At 39.7% G+C, this 20069-nt stretch overlaps 1 protein-coding gene across 2 annotated transcripts in view; it reads right to left on the bottom strand.

The window, feature by feature from the left end:
- The window catches only part of DDR2 (discoidin domain receptor tyrosine kinase 2), a 167755-nt gene that overhangs the window by 77031 nt on the left and 70655 nt on the right, over positions 1 to 20069 (bottom strand). For both annotated transcript variants that reach the window (XM_082264960.1, XM_082264961.1), the window contains exons 2-6: positions 19142 to 19246; positions 18646 to 18748; positions 11554 to 11785; positions 7819 to 7966; positions 4323 to 4428 (exon numbers count right to left, since the gene is read on the bottom strand). In XM_082264960.1, the coding sequence (XP_082121086.1) occupies positions 4323 to 4428; positions 7819 to 7966; positions 11554 to 11785; positions 18646 to 18748; positions 19142 to 19220 (668 nt within the window). In that variant the 5' untranslated portion in view covers positions 19221 to 19246. The remainder of the gene's footprint in view (positions 1 to 4322; positions 4429 to 7818; positions 7967 to 11553; positions 11786 to 18645; positions 18749 to 19141; positions 19247 to 20069) is intronic.

Raw genomic sequence — 20069 nt, 5'->3', positions numbered from 1 at the left:
AAGGGTCCTGTACTACTTTGGGGCGACCTGGAGGCGACTTGCATTGACTTCAATTATATGAAGTCCGTGCATGTCGCGCCGAGGTCGCGGTGCACTCTGCGACTTCACAGGTCGCCCCAGCAAGTCGTGTCGCCCCTGTCTGAATGGGCTCTTACGGTAAATCCACTTAAAACATTATGTTATTATAATAACAAATATTACAACAAATTAAAAAACATAAGATCAAAATTTCACTCAGTTGACATGGAGGTACCAGTCCACAGATAAACTGAAAATCAAGAAACCTGTGGTTGTACAGTTTAAAAATGAGTTACTAGGAGTATCACTCTTTCTGCAACATACATCATTTGATTAAGATTTTGATCTTGTATTTTTTTCTTTTGTTGTAATATTTGTTTGTAATAACATTTAAGTGTATTTTATGGCTTTCGTAATAAAGGGTATTTTTCTTTAGAAATGTTTAGATTTGTGTATCAGTTGCCCTCAAAATCCTTTCAGAGGAAAATAAATTAATTGTTTGGAGATAATAGGGGTGGTGGCAACCACTCCCAAAGTCATAATGATTATCTTTTGACTTGGACTAATGTAGCTATGTATATATACCATACCTAGCCAATGCCCCTTGTAACTAGAAATCACTGAGGTAGACACTGCTAATTCAGTGATCTCCACTTGCTTTCTGGTCCTGTGCTGAGCAGTTGACCTGCTGCAATCTGAATACAGGTGGTCAGCCGATCAGCATGGGTGCCATTCAAAGAATGCTTTGCTTTTTTTAGTTCAATCTGATTTTATTGAGAAAAAGGGAGTTTTACAGAATATGGGTGAAAGCTAAGGAGCCAGGAGCAAACAGAAAAAATTCACAGCCATGTCACATAGTGAATTTCAAGTAAGTGCCTATTACAATCAATATTAATTAGTGTTGGAACGAAACAGAAACTACCAAGTCCATTGGAGTACGATTGTATCGCAACATAACAAACAGCAGCTTGGTGTAACATAGGTCAACATAATGCTTTGCTTTTTTTAAATGAATACAATGTATTCTCCGATTGGACGAGGTGAAGACATGGGGTGGTGATGTCACGCTCTCCACCTCGTCAAATCAGAGAATGCTTTGCAGAATTTATAAGGAAGGTTCAGCTTAGATAGTTGTCCCTGGAATAGTCATCCAGGGACTTGCATTGGATGATCTCCCCTCATCTGTTATTCTGGTAACAACTGTAATATTTGAGATTTGCTATAACTTTCTGTAGTCATCAGGGCAATTAGAGAGACTGAACATCCTCATCAAGTTTACAGGGCAATAGGAACCTGGCAGAGAATCTAAACTTACACTTTCTCACTCTATCAAAACTAGGAAATTTTTTTTTGCTAGATATAAACATAAATGTATATTGGAGGCAATGTAGGCTCAGAAATGGGTTGTTGTATCCATTGACATGTGTACCCAGCTTACATAAATGTAGGTACATACAGTAGTTCTAAGTAGGGTATGCATGTTCAGATATGTTCACATTCAAAAATAGGTTTTAAGTCCATCTATTGTGTCTTGTTAGTTTCCTTTAGTGAAAAAAATCAGACATTGTCAAATTGAACCACTTACTTATTTAAAATCTATTGACATTTACCTTTTTCACTTCTTTATTTTCTTCAAATCTTATCATTAAGAAAGCTACAAGTATATAAAGAAGGAGCTAGTGGGCGGGGATTAAGCAGCACTTCCACATCATTTACATGTAGTAAGCAATCCACTTCTAAAACTATAGTACATTTCCTATCAGGCCTGTGGGTGTTAAATAAGTGGGGTTGCTTGTGGCTTGTGGGAATTTTATTATAGCCATGCAGGGGGATGGGGGTTTGGGTATTTCCTTCTATAGAAGGAGATAGGGCTGTCACTGACAGGCAGGGAGCAGGCAGCTCTCAGCTGGGACAATGTTGATAGCTTTGCCTACTACTTATATTCTCAAACACACCTATAGTCTAAGCAGCTTCAGCATCAGCACAGAGTGACAACACTGCCATCATTTTACTGCAGAAATCACAGCGTTCTGATAAAAAAAATGGTAATTCAACGTGTCTTCTGGCAGGATCAACGGTTATTTAAAGTTTGTTACAGCGGCACTCTAGAAAAGCAGAATTGCTACTTGTATTAAAAGTCTGTAGCATACATGTAATTTTTGCTTTTGCCCATAGTTCTAATTTATGACATTCCTGCTGCATCCTTTGAGATGATCCCAACAAGAGAATTATGAACATAGTTGTTTTATTTATTTATGAATTACATCAAACCATGACGTTTATCGTGTATAGCTTGTGCCCACAATATATTATATATCAATTTGAGATACGGCCTTTAATAAATCACTGTACTATTCAATATTCAATTGAAATACTAGTATTCCTCATCTTTTAGTAGGATGGGATTAAAGCAGACATCAAATAGAATATTATTATTATTCCCCAAGCCAGGAATGGCGCTAGGTTATCAGCGCTCAACCACTCATGGGATATGTGCATGATGCAGCTAAAAAGAATCCATCAATAAAGACAACAATAAAAACCAAAATGGGGGGTGAGTGGGTTTTTATAAATGGGTAGCCCTTATAGCTAGACAAAAGGAACCAATGACCTAGGGGTGCTGCTGAGATGGGACTCCATCTGTAAAACAAAGAGAGGAGAAGGGAGGGAGACAGAACAACCACTCTGGTTTAGTAAGTTCCAAGAAGGGTTATTTACAAAGAAAAGTTAAAAATGAATACTCACAAAATATAAAAATCACAAATGTATATATGGGAGTCCATGGGAGATTGTAAACCTGTGGTGGAGGCACAGTCCTAAAAGAGTGCAGCTGCATAGATGGATGATGAGCTGCTATAGGCACAAAGTCCAGTTCTCTGTGCAACTGGCTGTTAGTGGGGAAATGGCTCTGACAGCCCAGTAAGCATGTGTAGTGCCGCGGCTTCCTCGCTCCCGTTGTCAATGGCTGATGGATGGTAATGTCCACCTGGAGTCCAGGGTCACAGAACGTGTTTCAAGGGAACTTCCTCTTCCTCAGCTGACCAGGTCAGATCTGGACTTTTTGCCTGTAGCAGCTCATCATCCATCCATCTAGCTGCACTCTTTTGGGACTGTGCCTCCACCACAGGCTTACACTCTCCCGTGAATTCTCATATATGCATGTGTGGTTTTTATATTTTGTGAGTATTCTTTTTTAACTTTTCTTTGTAAATAAACCTTCCTGGAACTTACTACACCAGAGTGGTCTTGCTGTCTCCCTTCCTTCCCCTCTCTTTATCAAATAGAATATTCCACATCAAGACTTCTCCTTTACTTTCATGCTTGCTTCTCTGCTGCTCAGTTTAAGTCATTTAAAAAATGGAACTTATGGAGAAAGCAGCCACTGGGACCCAATATACAGTAATTAAAGTTAACAAATAGTGACCTAATATAACTCTATCAAACCACTTTGTATTGGTCTGCAGACACGCTGCGGCTGATTTACTAAAGGGGTAGAGCATGTTCACTTCACAAAATGGGTTTTCATTTTGCAAGTAAATTTTCACTTACTTTAATGAATGTGGTGAAAATTAATTCCTCACAAAATGTCCAGTCACATGCAAGAAAATAGAATAAAACAAATACAATTTTTGCTTGCAAGTGATTAAATGATAGAAGTTGGCACTTCACCCTACTTACTAAGGTAAGTAAAAATCCACTTACACAGGGAAAATCCACTCTAAAAAGTGGTCATCCTTTACTCCAGGCATGTCCAACCTGCGGCCCGAGGGCCGCATGCGGCCCAGAACCTCAGGCAATGCGGCCCACTGCCCCCTGACAAATTTTTCTGGGGAGGAAGGAAGTTAGGTCGGGGGCACGGCCACAGCAGCTTCCAACTAATGGTAGGCAGAGGCTGCCTCAGAGGGGGAGGGGGGGCATGTGCAGTGTTTCTGACTCCTACCACCATAACCACTTGAAATCACTGAGGTGGTCATGGGGTTAGTGTTCCTTTATTATCATTTAAAAGAAGTAAACATCTGTATACTGATTCAATTTCATTTGATCATCCTCTAGTTGTGTTAAATTAGTGTGGGGGCCGCGGTGGCGTGGGAAGGGCGCGGCAGCATTTTTTTACTTAAATACCTTAACTATAGTATATATTTTATATGCGGCCCGAGAAAATTTCTCTACACTCATTGTGGCCCAGAGAAGCCAAAAGGTTGGACACCCATGCTTTACTCCATCAATCAGCCACATTATGTAAAGTTTAGAATAAAATTTTCTTGATGTATTATAGCAAAATAAATAAATAAATAATAATTTACCTGTAGCCAACTGCTCCATCATATATAGTATCATTTAGGTTAACCATCTGGCCATCAGATAAAAGAAATTGCTGACCAGCTGGAGCATTGTAAGAGACAAGTCCATCTATTTAAGAAAAAAAAAAAAGAATAAAGAGTTTACTCAATTTAATCGGTTCCGTATATTAATTGTGTAACTATTGTAGGGATATAATAAATGTAATTAACACAGCTATGTATTCATTATTATATGATTTTTTTTTAATTAGAAGTAATGTCTGCACCCTAATTTGACTCAATTTTAGCTTTATTTAACTCCTTGTTTGTAAGCACTCAGACAAAGAGAAGCAGGTGCATTGCTAGGAGTGAATCAGGAGTGCTACAAGCAAATAAGCTGAAAAGGAACAAGCTGACAAAAGAAGAGAGCAATGTGACTAGAGGGATGACTTTATCAGCATCATACTGCTCCTCCACTGTCCAATCAACAAGCATGCGTTTACAGTGAATATCCTAATTGTAAGAAAGAAGGCGATGTCAACTGCTTTGCTGTGCTGTGTTGCAGAATTATGCAAATTTTTGGACTGAATTGCTAAAAATGCTAATTTGTTGGCAGATAAAACAGCTATGCCTGGAGTTCAGCATTTATCAGTATTTTTTCCAAAAACTAAGATAAAGTTGCTTAGTGTCAGTATTTTTTCCAGTATTTTTTCCAAAAATTAGGATAAAGTGTCAGTATTCTCTTCTGAAAGCACTACTATTTATGCATGAGCTATTTGTTGCTTACTTCTGAATGGCTAAAGCGATTTTCCTATCAGAAATCAGCATCAAACCAGTCTGAAATTTCGCAATGTGGAGACTACCAATTACAATGCTGAAAGAACTGCCCTAAATGGCATAAAATCATTGCTGTAAGGAAAGCAGGGGATTGCAATAGGGATCCATTCTTTCAGCTTAGCTGGGTGACTTTGTTTTATAAGTATGGCCCCATTCTGTAACTGGTGTATAATGGTGCGCCTAATGACTTTAAGGCTGGGTTTACACTTGTGCGAATTGTATGTGGGTTTCCCTGCATCCAATTCGCATGATAGGAGAGTGTTCCCAGCTCTCAATGGAGCCGATTCACACATCTCCGTGGCGGCTGCGGAGCAGATTGCGCAGGATTTCTGTGCGTCTTTGGCTCTATTTAAGGTCCGAATTAAAAAATTTGGTTCTCAAAATTTGGTTCTCAAAAAGGATATCAGGGGAAATTGAGAAAGTGCAGAGAAGGGTAACCAAACTGATAAGAGGCATGGAGGAGTTCAACTATGAGGAAAGATTGGAGGAGCTGAATTTGTTGGTGGATATGATCAATATGTACAAATACATAAGGGGTCCATATAGTGAACTTGGTGTTGAGTTATTCATTTTAAGGTCATACAGAGGACAAGGGGGCACTCTTTACACCTAGAGGAAAAGAGATTTCTTCTCTTTTTTTTTTTCCAAATTCTTCTCTTAATACGGAAAGGTTTCTTCACAGTAACAGCTGTGAAATTGTGGAATAGTATCCCTCAATCCTAGAATCCCTCTTTCCTAAATGTACATAACATAACTGGGTACTAACATTTATAGGTAAAGATGATCCAGGGAATATCCAATTGCCTCTCGTGGGATCAGGAATTATTTTTTCCTCTGCTGTAGCAAATTGGTTCATACTTTGCTGGGGGTTTTCACCTTTCTCTGGATCAGCTGTGAGTATAGGAGTGTGTATATGGGATTACATTTATTTATTTTTATTTTTAGTATTTATTGAACTAGATAGACTTGTGTCTTTTTTCAACTTGACTATGTAACTATATCTTGTTAAACCATTGATTGATTGGATGTGACTGGAAGGTAGCAGTGAACTCTGGAGTGACCACATTTGGATGTCTAAGCATAATTGGTCTCTTGCAGTTAGAGTTTATTGAGATCCGGTAAATAGGTGGCACTTGCAATTATTTGGTGGCCCTGCAAGTTGGATTTATGCACATAATATATACAGACAATTGATTGCCCCTAGTGGCCATTATTTGGACACTGGGAGTGGACATTTATATTTATTATTATTTATATTCGTTATCATTCATTATTATCTTTTCACTAATTGTGTTTTTTTCCTATAACATATTTTTTTCACTAATTGTGTTTTTAATCATGCTCTATTGCTTTATATATTGATTACTTGGCAGTGAATAATTATTGTTTTTCATTTTTGTGTTCACTGCACAAGGGCTCTAATGACTACTCATTTATTTATATAGGGGTTTACACACTTTTTAAAATATTTATTACACTGTAACAGTTGTCATTCAAGACATGTCTTGAATCCAACTATTTTGGGAAACCAATAAGGGTTTAGTTCCGCTTTAAATACAGCCTCAAATCTGTCATGCACACTGTGCTACCAGAATAAAGGCAAATATACTGACCTATGTTTGATGGGCATTTTAAACATATAAAAATGAAGGCAAATACTACTTTTGTAGACAGAGCTTTACTTTGTGTTTGTCACTGGTGTAGTTTTACTTTTGTAACCACCCTGCCCCAAGCAGGAGAGACTCTTTAAAATTAGTTCTGCTAGGCGGTAACCAGCCTGAGCTGAATTAATAGTTCTGCTTGTTTTTTTTGGAAGTTTCCTAAGTTTTAGTTATTGTTTGCTTCTTACCTCTCAGACTCTGCCAGGGCAGGATATGTGCTGATTGGTCCTGACCTCCCAGACCTGCTGCCTTGGGAGGACACATCTGTCTGGAGGAAGGTAGGCCCACACCCGGGGCTTGATGCCTGCACTACTTTGCTGGAGGTGTTTGCTCGAGAGGAGTAAAGCTAAATTTTGAATACCAGTACCAGTTCCAGAGAGGGACTTTGGCTGTTAGAGGTGCCTTGAAAAGTGTGGTATAGCTTGGGCCTCACAGGACATCTGGGGATTTGTCCAGAGAAGGATAAGTGCTGTAACTACTTACATTTGGAAGAATACAAGTACTTTTCCCTGTATGGCTGTAAATAGGGTTTTTTGCTGCTGTCAGTCTGTCCTGAAATATAGAGTGCCAATCAGAGCATAAAGGCCCTTTTCTATATGTCTGGACACAGTATTTTGGAGTCTGTGGTATGTGCTGTATTTTTGGGGTATCCTTTGACCCTAACCCTCTCTCCCCGGAGTTTATTGCCCCTTAACAAACTCTATGATTGTTTAAAAGCGACTGGCGCCCATCTCTTCACATCCTCACTAAATATCAAAAATTATACCTTGAGTTCTAGGGGTCCCTAATAGCCAGGTGTAAGAGGGTGCTATACTTTAAATTAGTAAACACAGACAATCATAAAACATAGAAAACATTTATAAATACAATATTAAAGCACTCTGTAGGCTTTTTGGGTAGCAAGTAGATAAGGCATTTTTAAAGTTTTCATTTTGGTAGCTAACTAAAAAATACACATTTTCAATATATAATAATAACAGCACATTTCAAAAAGGAACTGTTGGACGCTATTTGACTCTTACCTAGCCAGACACAGCCATATAGCTCCACTCGTAAACACACATTCATAGAATGATCAGTAACTGGGATGAAACGTAGAAATCTAGCAATAATTGGTGGTTCCAGATCCTTTAAGACTATGTCATAAGGGTTGACATTTCCTTCAAGAACCTGTAAAAGTATGTGATTTAACGAGAATATGGAGTTAAGAAATAAGGAAATAAAAGCAAACTTTATTATGATGATAACTATATACTGTACTGTACATACTGTATGTAAAGCTAATCAATGATTACAAGAATGGATCCAAATTTACTGTCCATTATGGCAGCATGTGGCTTAAAAAAAAAAACATTTTTGTAGGTGTGCAATGCTAAATCCTGTGTTACATAATTGGCGCAGGAGAGCTATTGAATCAAATTTTTTCACAGTCGAAAATTTAAAAAATAATATGGCCCTAATTTTTCCAAGAACCTAACCTGGCACACATACAAGTTGTATTCCCCAAAGATAGGTGTTGACAATTGTGAGGAAGTTGATGTGAAATTTAACTCCACTTACACCCCAAAGAAAAAGCTTAAAAAATCTACCAAGTTTCGTTAGTATTCTTTAGTAGCTCAGAAGCACCTAGATAATGGGGAATCTCAGCTAAACAGCTTAAACCCCTTTATGAGCCAACAGTTCTCAGATAGAAATCAAAACTCTTGCAACTTTGCACTAGGATGTCAACAGTTCCCAGGCAAATTCTTAGAAGCTTTTTGGCAGATGTTTCTACTGATTCCTCCTCTCTATAATTGTTGAAATGATGCACCACCTGAATTTTCACTGGCACTACAATAAACCTGCCTCTGAGGTGCTCTGAAGAATCACCCTATGCTTTAGCTTAATCAGATCAAGATCAGATGAGGATTAAACACAAACATTAAGCTCTGATCCTCTTAGTCCCACAGCCCTCTTTGAAATGTCATTGATTTATGGTGTGAGCACACTCTTTTGACTCCAATCACTGGCCCAAGTTTTTGGGTATACTCCAGAGAAAAATAAAGAAATTATTTCACCTTTCTGCACACAAGTTGAGTAATTTGTAAAAAAAAAAGCAAAAATGTATAATGGAATACAATTTTGATCAGACATGCAGGCCCTTTTACCCGTACAGGTTTGCAGGCCCAAATGTACAATTCTCAAGTATTGACAACAAAAATTGTCAGTTCACAAAGCTATGGGACATATTAACCTTCCAGAATCTCTATACTTTACTGTGTCCTCTTCTTCCAGTTGAAAAAAAAAATTGCAGGAAAAGATCTTCACAACTATGTCCTGAGGCTCCTGCTGCAGATCAACATGAATCCCATTGTGAATATTGAGAAAAAATAGTTTAACCTGTAAATCTAGTTAAGTAGACACAGAAGTTTTTGCTCCCTAAATGGTAAAATAGTTTTCACAGGAGGTAGACATGGAAAGACACATAGAGGAGTGAATACCCAAGGTGGATTTTTAATACTTCTGTAATATCATTACCATTTCATCAGTGCAAAGATTGGCAAACTTACTTCATTTAAACACCACCATCCAGCAAATGATGGAAAAATACACTTTATACCATATTAACTGCTAGTTTTAATACTATTAAATTATTCAGATTTTACAGTGCCTTGTGAAAGTATTCGGCCTCCTTGAACTTTGCAACCTTTTGCCACATTTCAGGCTTCAAACATAAAGATATAAAACTGCAATTTTTTGTGAAGAATGAACAACAAGTGGGACACAATCATGAAGTGGAACGACATTTATTGGATATTTCAAACTTTTTTAACAAATAAAAAACTGAAAAATTGGGCGTGCAAAATTATTCAGCCCCCTTAAGTTAATACTTTGTAGCGGCAGCTTTTGCTGCGATTACAGCTGTAAGTTGCTTGAGGTATGTCTCTATCAGTTTTGCACATCGAGAGACTGACATTTTTGCCCATTCCTCCTTGCAAAACAGCTCGAGCTCAGTGAGGTTGGATAGAGAGCATTTGTGAACAGCAGTTTTCAGTTCTTTCCACAGATTCTTGATTGGATTCAGGTCTGAACTTTGACTTGGCCATTCTAACACCTGGATATGTTTATTTGTGAACCATTCCATTGTAGATTTTGCTTTATGTTTTGGATCATTGTCTTGTTGGAAGACAAATCTCCGTCCCAGTCTCAGGTCTTTTGCAGACTCCATCAGGTTTTGTTCCAGAATGGTCCTGTATTTGGCTCCATCCATCTTCCCATCAATTTTAACCATCTTCCCTGTCCCTGCTGAAGAAAAGCAGGCCCAAACCATGATGCTGCCACCACCATGTTTGACAGTGGGGATGGTGTGTTCAGGGTGATGAGCTGTGTTGCTTTTACGCCAAACATAACGTTTTGCCTTTTTGCCAAAAAGTTAGATTTTGGTTTCATCTGACCAGAGCACCTTCTTCCACATGTTTGGTGTGTCTCCCAGGTGGCTTGTGGCAAACTTTAAATGACACTTTTTATGGATATCTTTAAGAAATAGCTTTCTTCTTGCCACTCTTCCATAAAGGCCAGATTTGTGCAGTATACGACTGATTGTTGTCCTATGGACAGAGTCTCCCACCTCAGCTGTAGATCTCTGCAGATTATCCAGAGTGATCATGGGCCTCTTGGCTGCATCTCTGATCAGTCTTCTCCTTGTATGAGCTGAAAGTTTAGAGGGACAGCCAGGTCTTTGTAGATTTGCAGTGGTCTGATACTCCTTCCATTTCAATATTATCGCTTGCACAGTGCTCCTTGGGATGTTTAAAGCTTGGGAAATCTTTTTGTATCCAAATCCGGCTTTAAACTTCTCCACAACAGTATCTCTGACCTGCCTGGTGTGTTCCTTGTTCTCCATGATGCTCTCTGCGCTTTAAATGGACCTCTGAGACTATCACAGTGCAGGTGCATTTATACGGAGACTTGATTACACACAGGTGGATTCTATTTATCATCATTAGTCATTTAGGTCAACATTGGATCATTCAGAGATCCTAACTGAACTTCTGGAGAGAGTTTGCTGCACTGAAAGTAAAGGGGCTGAATAATTTTGCATGCCCAATTTTTCAGTTTTTTATTTGTTAACAAAGTTTGAAATATCCAATAAATGTTGTTCCACTTCATGATTGTGTCCCACTTGTTGTTGATTCTTCACAAAAAATTACAGTTTTATATCTTTATGTTTGAAGCCTGAAAAGGTCACAAAGTTCAAGGGGGACGAATACATTCGCAAGGCACTGTATACTTTTTGTTTTTTAGCATCCATGTTTCCACCACTTTCCTGGATTCTGTATACATTGTATCTTATGTACTGTTGAATTTACATTTATAAAATAACCACTGTACTATATTACTTAATTTACTTATATAATTTTGCATGGTTTTAACTGCTATGTATGGTAAGAGGCTGCCTGAAAACTCCAATAAGCTGGTCAAATTTGACTGTGTGTGGCCAGCTTTACTTGGTGAAGTAATCTATTCCTAAGTACCTTAAAAGCAATCCATTATTCCACATTTTTCTTACATTATAGGTCAAGATTACCAAACTATATTTCAGTTCAGGGTAGATGTTGAGCTGATGGGGTTTAATCATCAGCCATCACCTTCTATCTCAGTCTTGCACATCTCTGCAGCTACCATGGCCATTACTTCAAGGGAATCACTGTTACAGCTGGTGTTGATTTACCCTTTAGAAAAGTTGAAATTGTACAACTGCTTATATGTGTTTGTACCTGACTGCCGTGGCGATTTTTCCAGGAGATCCAACGTGTCCCATCTCTACTGTAGTTTATTTTAAACATCTGAGCAAACTCATTTCCATGTCCTCCTGCATGTCGACCTTGAGTGCCCACCAAGGTTATGAAATGAAGAACCCGCAAATCAATCTGCAGAAATTCTGTGAGTTCTTCTGGATCTACTGGTAACTCTGGACACCACGCACCATCTCCTTCTTCTAAATCCAACCTGTTTGACAATAAATGTCAGATTCATCTACATTTACCCTTATAAATGTCACTAGCTCATTGTAAGAAAGAACATAGTAATACATTACAGGTACCACATCCCCATTGGTTCAGCAGAAATTGGAGTTTGTGGGGCATAGGTCGGGACTTTTTAGGTACCATCAAGGACCAATAAAGGTGTTATAACACTGATACACTGATTTATATTAAAAACATTTATTTATTATACATAAATATCAAAAAGAAATCAAAAAATAAGAGGACAAATAATGAGTACAACAAAACAAAACTGGGTATAAAACATTTAGCAGGATCATGATCCTCATGTGATAATAAGTGGCACTAGTTGTACCACTACCCACTACCCTACATGTTTCGCGGTACAGAACCACTTCTTCAGGGGTATAAGGGTACAAAAAGGTGTTCAGGAGGATGACTGCAGAATAATTAAAACAAAAAATTAGTTACAATACAGATTTTGTTCCAAACATCATATAACATTATTTAACAATGTGTTCATCTATACTGTGCACATTTATAAACATACATTTATAGCAATTATAGATCACAATATATTACATAGACACAGAGGCCAAGGAAAAACATGGATACTCCCACCTGAACGGCTGCTGGTGTGTGGACCAGAAAGCGAATCACGCTAGAGGCAAACCAAGTTTGCCACACACAAGCAGCCGTTCAGGTGGGAGTATCCATGTTTTTCCTTGGCATCTGTGTCTATGTAATATATTGTGATCTATAATTGCTATAAATGTATGTTTATAAATGTCATCTAACATGTAATGTGCATATTGGGTTATTGTTTGGGGGAAGTCCCTTCTTTTTCCCAATGTGCACAGTATAGATGAACACATTGTTAAATAATGTTATCTGATGTTTGGAACAAAATCTGTATTGTAACTAATTTTTTGTTTTAATTATTCTGCAGTCATCCTCCTGAACATCTTTTTTGTACCCCTATACCCCTGAAGAAGCAGTTCTGTACTGCGAAACATGTAGGGTAGTGGGTAGTGGTACAACTAGTGAAATACACGATTGGTACCGGAGCATTCTGGCCCAGCGGTACTTCCTGGTGACTCCACTCATTATCACATGAGGATCACGATCCTGCTCAATGTTTTATACCCAGTTTTGTTTTGTTGTACTCATTATTTGTCCTCTTATTTTTGGATTTCTTTTTGATATTTATACATTTACCCTTACATTAAAAATATGATACATCTATAATTTCTTCTATAATGATTTACATAATTTTTTTTAAACAATAACACAATTATAAATATACGAATGGAGGTAAAATAAGCTATCTATAAAAATAAAAATGATTTTGTAGACCAAAACAAAAGCAGCACTGGCATTACTATTTTGGATTTAAATCCAGATGTCAGTTACACAGTAAAATAAAAATGCAACAATATTTGGCACAAACTAATTTGTGCATGACTAGAGGATATTTGGAATTCATTAGAAAATAAAGCCATGTTGATGTCCAACAATATGTGTTTTAGACAGTCCCTACATTGCACTTAATCATGTCAGAACAGTGGATGCTGGCTAGAGCACCAACGTGAAAGGCTTTAGGGGACCAGTCATTTGGAAGCATTTATAAGGTAAGTAAAAGAGCTTTTTGGGGCACACTAGGCAAAAACAAGCATTTAACCCTGCCAGTGCAGAGGGGCCATGGCTGTGACAGTCAATTTCTCATTTTCCCTAAGTTCGGCCTTAGGATTCCTAATAGGAAATGTTTTACTCTTTTTTTGCTGTCACACTCTGAGGGGTGGGGGTGGGGGATTTTCTTTTACTTTTTATCTTAGAGATGCAAGAGGAAATGAAAGGATTTATCCCCAAATTGAGGGGGATTCTCATCCTGGGCAGTTGTCCCTAAGACATGTGTCTGCTTTGGAAGATTTCCCCTCACTCTTTGCTCTCATGAGAACTATAAAATATAGGATTTTTCACTTTCTGATGAGTAATAATGGTCACCAGGACAAACAGAGGATGAATCTTCCCAGCAGGAACAAGGAGAGCAATAAAAACATGAGTCACTTTTAGTGACCACTGTATATTGAATATCGAGGACATGACACGGAGAGTGAGTATGAAATCTGAAAGGCAGAAATGTAACTTTAAAGTAAAAAGCCTGAAATAATTAATATAAGGTGAAAAACAACCCAAACTGCATACCCACCCCTATGTATAGAAAGCAAATACTTTAAGGATAACTGTTTTTGGTAAAACAATTTAAAAAAATAACCCCAAACCTCATAATCAAATTACTAAATATATAAACAGATGCCAAGCATGGGCATAGCCAGGTTGATGCTCTCTATAGCTGGCTGTAAGTACAAGCACACTATGGCAGAAACACCTGGCTCCTTTAGGCTGTAAACCCTGCCAGGCTGTGGGCAAGCAATGAAATGACTTCTTGATGTAAATACTGTATGAATTTGAAGTCTATGATTTTATTTGGGCTTTTTATTGAGGAGGGTGTGGGGGATTTTCACAGCTTATAAAGCAAATGTAAAGTTGGCATTTAATAATGGAACATTCATTTTTTTGTGCCAAAATTTGGCTGTTGTTTTTTGGTGTGGCAGTTTTGGCACTTAAAGTTTTGTCTCTTATTCACCAATACTGTAAACATAACTCTTAATCCCAATTTCTAACACAAACCTAAGACATGAACTTAAGGTTGAACTCCAGGCGAAAAAATTTAATTTTAATATATTTCTCAAAAGTCACAAAATATTTAAATCCACTTTGTGTGTTTCAAATGCCATTACGATTCCAATATTACTTTGGAAAAGTAGTGGTGACATCATCACTGTGCTACACAAAGCCTATGAATAATGCAGAGCTGTGGGAGGGACTCATCATTTCCTCCCATTAAAGGCAATTTGCAGGAATCTACAGGGGGCAGATACAACATCGGTCACTCTGCACAAGGACAGAGAGAGAGCAAGCAACAGTGACCCGTCTAGAATACAGTCTTAATACAGAGAGCATCTGCAAAGAGACAATGTTTCATGCTGGATTACTGCATAGATAGGGAAGGAATACATAATTTACATCAAGATTCAAGTAAAGAATACACATGCCTCTTGTATGTAAACAACGTTTGCCTACCCTGGTGTTTAGCTTTAATCCTCATCCTGAACATAATCCCTAAACTTAACACTGCTTCTAAACCTAACCCTTAAAATGAAAACCTTCACCTGACCCAAATTCTAACCCTAAAAGAAAGGGACAACTTGATTGGGTATAGAGATAGAAATACAGAGAGTTTTACAGTCAGATACTCAATACTTGAGGCCTTTAATGAATCCAGGTTCCAGTGCTAGAATATTAGCACTGCATGATGCAGGGGTAAGCCACCCTGGACTAGAGGCATATAGACTGATTCTGTAGTCCAAGAATGTGTGACTCTTACAGTGAGTAAACTGGCCGTCTGCATTCTTATTACATAGCCATCTGGCAAGGTCATATGGCACCAAGATCCAACAACAAAAGAATGTAACTCATAGGTCCATATAATATCGCAGCAACAAATAAATAGGAAATGTCATACAATAAAATATTTTGCATCTATTAACAATGTGATTGCTGTAGAAACAATTGTATGAGGAAATATACAGCAACCAGGTGTCCGCTTTTACAGTTTAGGGCAGTGATGGCGAACATTGGCACCCCAGATGTTTTGGAACTACATTTCCCATGATGGTCATGCACTCTGCAGTGTAGTTGAGCATCATGGGAAATGTAGTTCCGAAACTTCTGGGGTGCCAAGGTTTGCCTTCACTGGTCTAGGGCATCTGAATGTTGGAAGCTGCAGTCTGATTGCCGAGTTATTGCACAAAATTGCTGTTTTTAGCTGATTATTGTAATATGTAATATGAAATCACAAAAATAATATTATATAATGTAATATCTAGCAGATTAATTTTACTTAAAGGATAAGTTCACCTTCGTAAAAAAAAAAAACGAAATAAACGCACATCTTTTTGCAGGTAAGTATATTTTTACTAGGAGCCTGCAAAGCATTGCACCCATGATCAGCAGATTGTGGGTGCTCATACCTTGCACAGGCAGGCAGTTACACACTGACAGGAAGGTCAATTAACTACCTAGAGCACTCATTACCCCCCTGGTAGTTAATTGAGAACTATAAGCTGACAGCTGCAAAGGCTGTCGGTACTTGTAGTTGTAGTTCTCAAATTCGCAGAACTCTGAATGAATGATGCGGGTGGACAGAGCTCTGCAGGGTTGCGTTTTTTTTAATTTTGTGACAGCGAGTGAAGGGAGAAGATCCCACGCTCGCTGTTACAATGGGGGATTCGGGGGTGGGGATTGGGGAGTCTGAGGTGTGCTTCATCTGCAACATTTTACATGTTACACAATGCCTCCGTCGCTGAGGGAGGGGATGATCACGATTTTGTATAAGCGGAAGGGGGAGAGATGGGATCTGAAAAACTGGCGTCCCATCTCTCTCTTGAACGTGGACTACAAAATCCTCACCAAGGTTTTGGCCAACAGGCTGAAATCTGTCATCGGACAGATCATCCACCCGGATCAGACTTGTGGCATTCCTGGCCGCAGGATTGCGGACAGCCTTGCGCTTGTCCGGGACACGGTCCAGTACATCCGTGGCCGCCGTGTGCACGCGGCCCTGGTCAGTCTTGACCAGGAAAAGGCCTTTGACCGTGTCTCCCATGAGTTTATGTGCAGAGCTCTGCGCAGGTTTGGTCTTGGGGACATGTTTTGTTCGTATGTGAATGTGATGTATTATGACATTTGTAGTACGGTGTTGGTGAATGGCTGGAAAACTGACCCTTTCCCTGTTCTCTCTGGGGTCAGACAAGGCTGCCCTCTCTCACCTCTGCTTTTTGTTTGCTGTATAGAGCTCTTTGCCGAATGCATCCGACAGAACCCAGAGATCAGAGGGATCACCGCACCGGGACCGGACAGAAGGGTTGTCAAGTGCTCACTCTACATGGACGACGTAACGGTGTTCTGTGCTGACCAGCGTTCCATCGACTCGCTCGTCCAGACCTGTGAGGACTTCGGCAAAGCTTCAGGGGCAAAAGTCAACTGCGGGAAGTCAGAGATCATGCTCTTCGGAAAGTGGTTCCTGCCTTCTTCTGCATCTATCCCTTTCAGCATCAAGGCGGACTTCATCAAAATTCTTGGAGTTTGGTTTGGAGCTGAGGGCGCAGCCCTGAAGTCTTGGGAGGAGAGACTGTCCAAGATGAGACAAAAGTTTGGACTATGGAGCCTCAGAGAACTCACCATCGAAGGGAAAACACTGGTACTCCGCAGCGAGATCCTCCCTGTGTTGCAGTACCTCGCCCAGGCCTGGCCCCCGCGGGTCAACACCTGTAAGGCCATCACCAGGGCGGTGTTCCACTTCATCTGGGGCTCCAAGATGGACAGAGTGAAGCGAGCAGTCATGTTCAAGGAACCCCTCAAGGGCGGTAAGGGAGTGCCCGACATTGCAACACTACTGGGGGTGTTCTTTGCCTGCAACTGCATCCGCAGAACTTTGATTGACAGAACTTCAGACTCTGGAGGCAACTCCATGTCCCGTTTTTTCCTCCTGCCTCTCTGGAGGTCCCTTGGAGGGGACAAATGGGACAGCTCCATCCCCTACAACTGGGACACTCCTTGGTACTACTTGGACACTTTCAAGTTCATCAAGGAGCTAGGGCTACATGGAGTTAAGCCCGACTTGTGGAAGCCAAAAACTATCTACAAGTTGATCAGAGCATCAGACATTGCTGAGACTGTTCCAGGCCTCCCTTCAGCCACTTGCAAAGTGGTCTGGAGAAATGTTTCTTCACAGGGACTCACCAACAGGCATAAAGATCTGGCGTGGATGGCTGTCCAGGGGGGTTTGCCACTCAGGACATTTATGCATGCCAGAAACTTGTGCAGATACAGGCACTGCCCCTTTTGTATCATCCATGAGGAAATGTCATTTCACGTTTTCTGGGAGTGCTCATTTGCACAGAGCCTGTTGAGGGCCTTGGAACCTGAACTGAGAGACTTTGTTCCACAGACTGCCATCACACATTTTGCTGTGCTGAATGGACTTTTTCATGGGACTTTTTCCCAAGAGGACATTGACAACGCCTGGCGGGTGTTGTGTTGCTTTAAGGATGCTTTATGGTGCGCCAGAAAGCGCCTTATCCACCAGAGGGAGAGGATGTCCATTGAGGACTGTCGCAGACTGGTCCACAGTCTGCTCAGAGACTATAACCTGATGGATCTCATGGAGGAAGAGGAGGTCTGAAGATTTCCCCTTCCCCCACTCTCCCTTGTGTGTCTTTGTCCATTCAATAAAGCTTCGGGCCTGTGATTTCATTCCCCTCCCCTTACCCCCCTCTCCCACCCCCCATCACACCTGTTGCTTTTTTGAAATGTTATAGTATTGATACAGTTTGAGTAACGTAACGTATAGACAATGTTATTTAGTTTCATGCTTCAGGGGTATTGCGGCGTCATGCATGATGTGATGGCTCGGGGTATCCTTACTCCGCACAACACATCAGGCATCATACCGCAGAATGAATGTATGTGATTGAATGTATTTATTAGTATGACCGGAAATGTATTGTAATGTAGTGTATTCATGCGCTGCGTCGCAGTACAGGGGAGAATGTACCCCGACAAAAGTATTGTTTTTTGTATATCTTTTATGCAAATAAAGATTACATTTTCAACCAAAAAAAATTTTACATGTTACACCCTGAATATGGGTGTAACATGTAAATGTTATGAAGGGTGAACTTATCCTTTTAAGTGCCTATCCTTTTCTTATAAAAGTCTCTGCCCATTTAATGGACATACCTGCCATATTTAGCTGCAGTAGATTCTGACCACTGACTAGACGCAGTAATATCTTCATCCAGAATCTGTCTTCCAGTCATGCCCAATGGATAGCGGCATACAGCTGAAATTGAGAAATAGGAATGTTTTTGTCATAGCTGGTAAGATTCAGGTGATAGCAACGGTTTCAGCATTAAAAAACTGGGTCCCATGAGCACTTAGGATCACCCCCACACACATTACAATTTGATTGTACAACCTGTTACAGTCCTTTTACTTTACATACAAAAATAAATTGACCCTATATAGTTGTTGATATACATAAATAATCACAATCAGTTTGTAATAAGTATGGTCAGATAGATTAACTACATTCCTGTTGAAACATATTAATCATGTGCTAGTACAGTGTAGCCATTCATACAAAGACTGTGCCAAAGTGTGCCACAACATGATTATTGATGCAATATTATTTAATCTAAAAATGCTGTATCTCAAAACAAGAATGAGGACTTACCGGGATTGACCTGTGATTCGGCCAAATCTAAGATTAGGATTAGAAGTAAAATGCGGATTATTTCTTTTTTCACCCACATCTTCCCCTGGCTGAAGTCAACACAACCTGAAAAATGAAGGAAAAGTTCCACTTTTTTTAAAATAAGTATTTACCTAAGAAGGGTGGCCATAAATGTATTCAAATGCTTAAAGAATATTAACATCTTTTAAATCTTAACATTTAAAGCCCAGACATTTAGACGTATAGGGGTTGATTTATTAAAACTACAGTGCAAAATCTGGTGCAACTGTGCATGGTAGCCTCTCCACTTTAATTGAACAAGCAATCAGCTTCTAACTTCAGCTTGTTCAATTAAAGTGGAGTTCCACCCTAAAATAATACTTACCTCCATCTTCTCGCTCCGGGTCACCTGAAAAACAAATGGATAATCGCAATTTTTTTTTTTTTTTTTTTTTTACTTACCTCGTTTAGAAGAAAATATACTTACCTTACCATCTACTTCCTCCTTCCTCGGCCGCGGCCCGCGCCGTCACTTCCGCTTTGCAATGATTCCTAGGAGCTGAACGTCATCGCTCCCAGGAATCAATGCGCCTGCACTGGCCCCGACGTCAGTTCCGGTGTAGGCGCGTCATACCTTGCAAAACAGCTTCTGGGCATGCCCAGAAGCTGTGCAGGGATGACGCTGTGGCACCGGAAGTGACGGTGGGGTCGGTGCAGTGCATCGTGGGACCAAACAAGATGGAAGAGGACACAGAAGAGGATCGCGCTGGCTTCAAGCTGCCCACACCTGAGATGGCAGCGCTGGAGAATACATTTTCAAGGTAAGTATTTCTTCTTGCAGGTAAGTGCAACCCGGGACAGATCAGAGGCTAGCCATTGTGGAATGCACGAGCCCTGACTGTCCCGGGGGTATTTTTATAAAAAAAAA

The sequence above is a fragment of the Pelophylax lessonae genome (genome assembly GCF_965119305.1).
Source record: "Pelophylax lessonae genome assembly, chromosome: 8".
Lineage (NCBI taxonomy): Eukaryota > Metazoa > Chordata > Amphibia > Anura > Ranidae > Pelophylax > Pelophylax lessonae.
The sequence above is the reverse complement of the archived record's forward strand: the minus strand, read 5'-3'. Positions and strand labels throughout refer to the sequence as shown.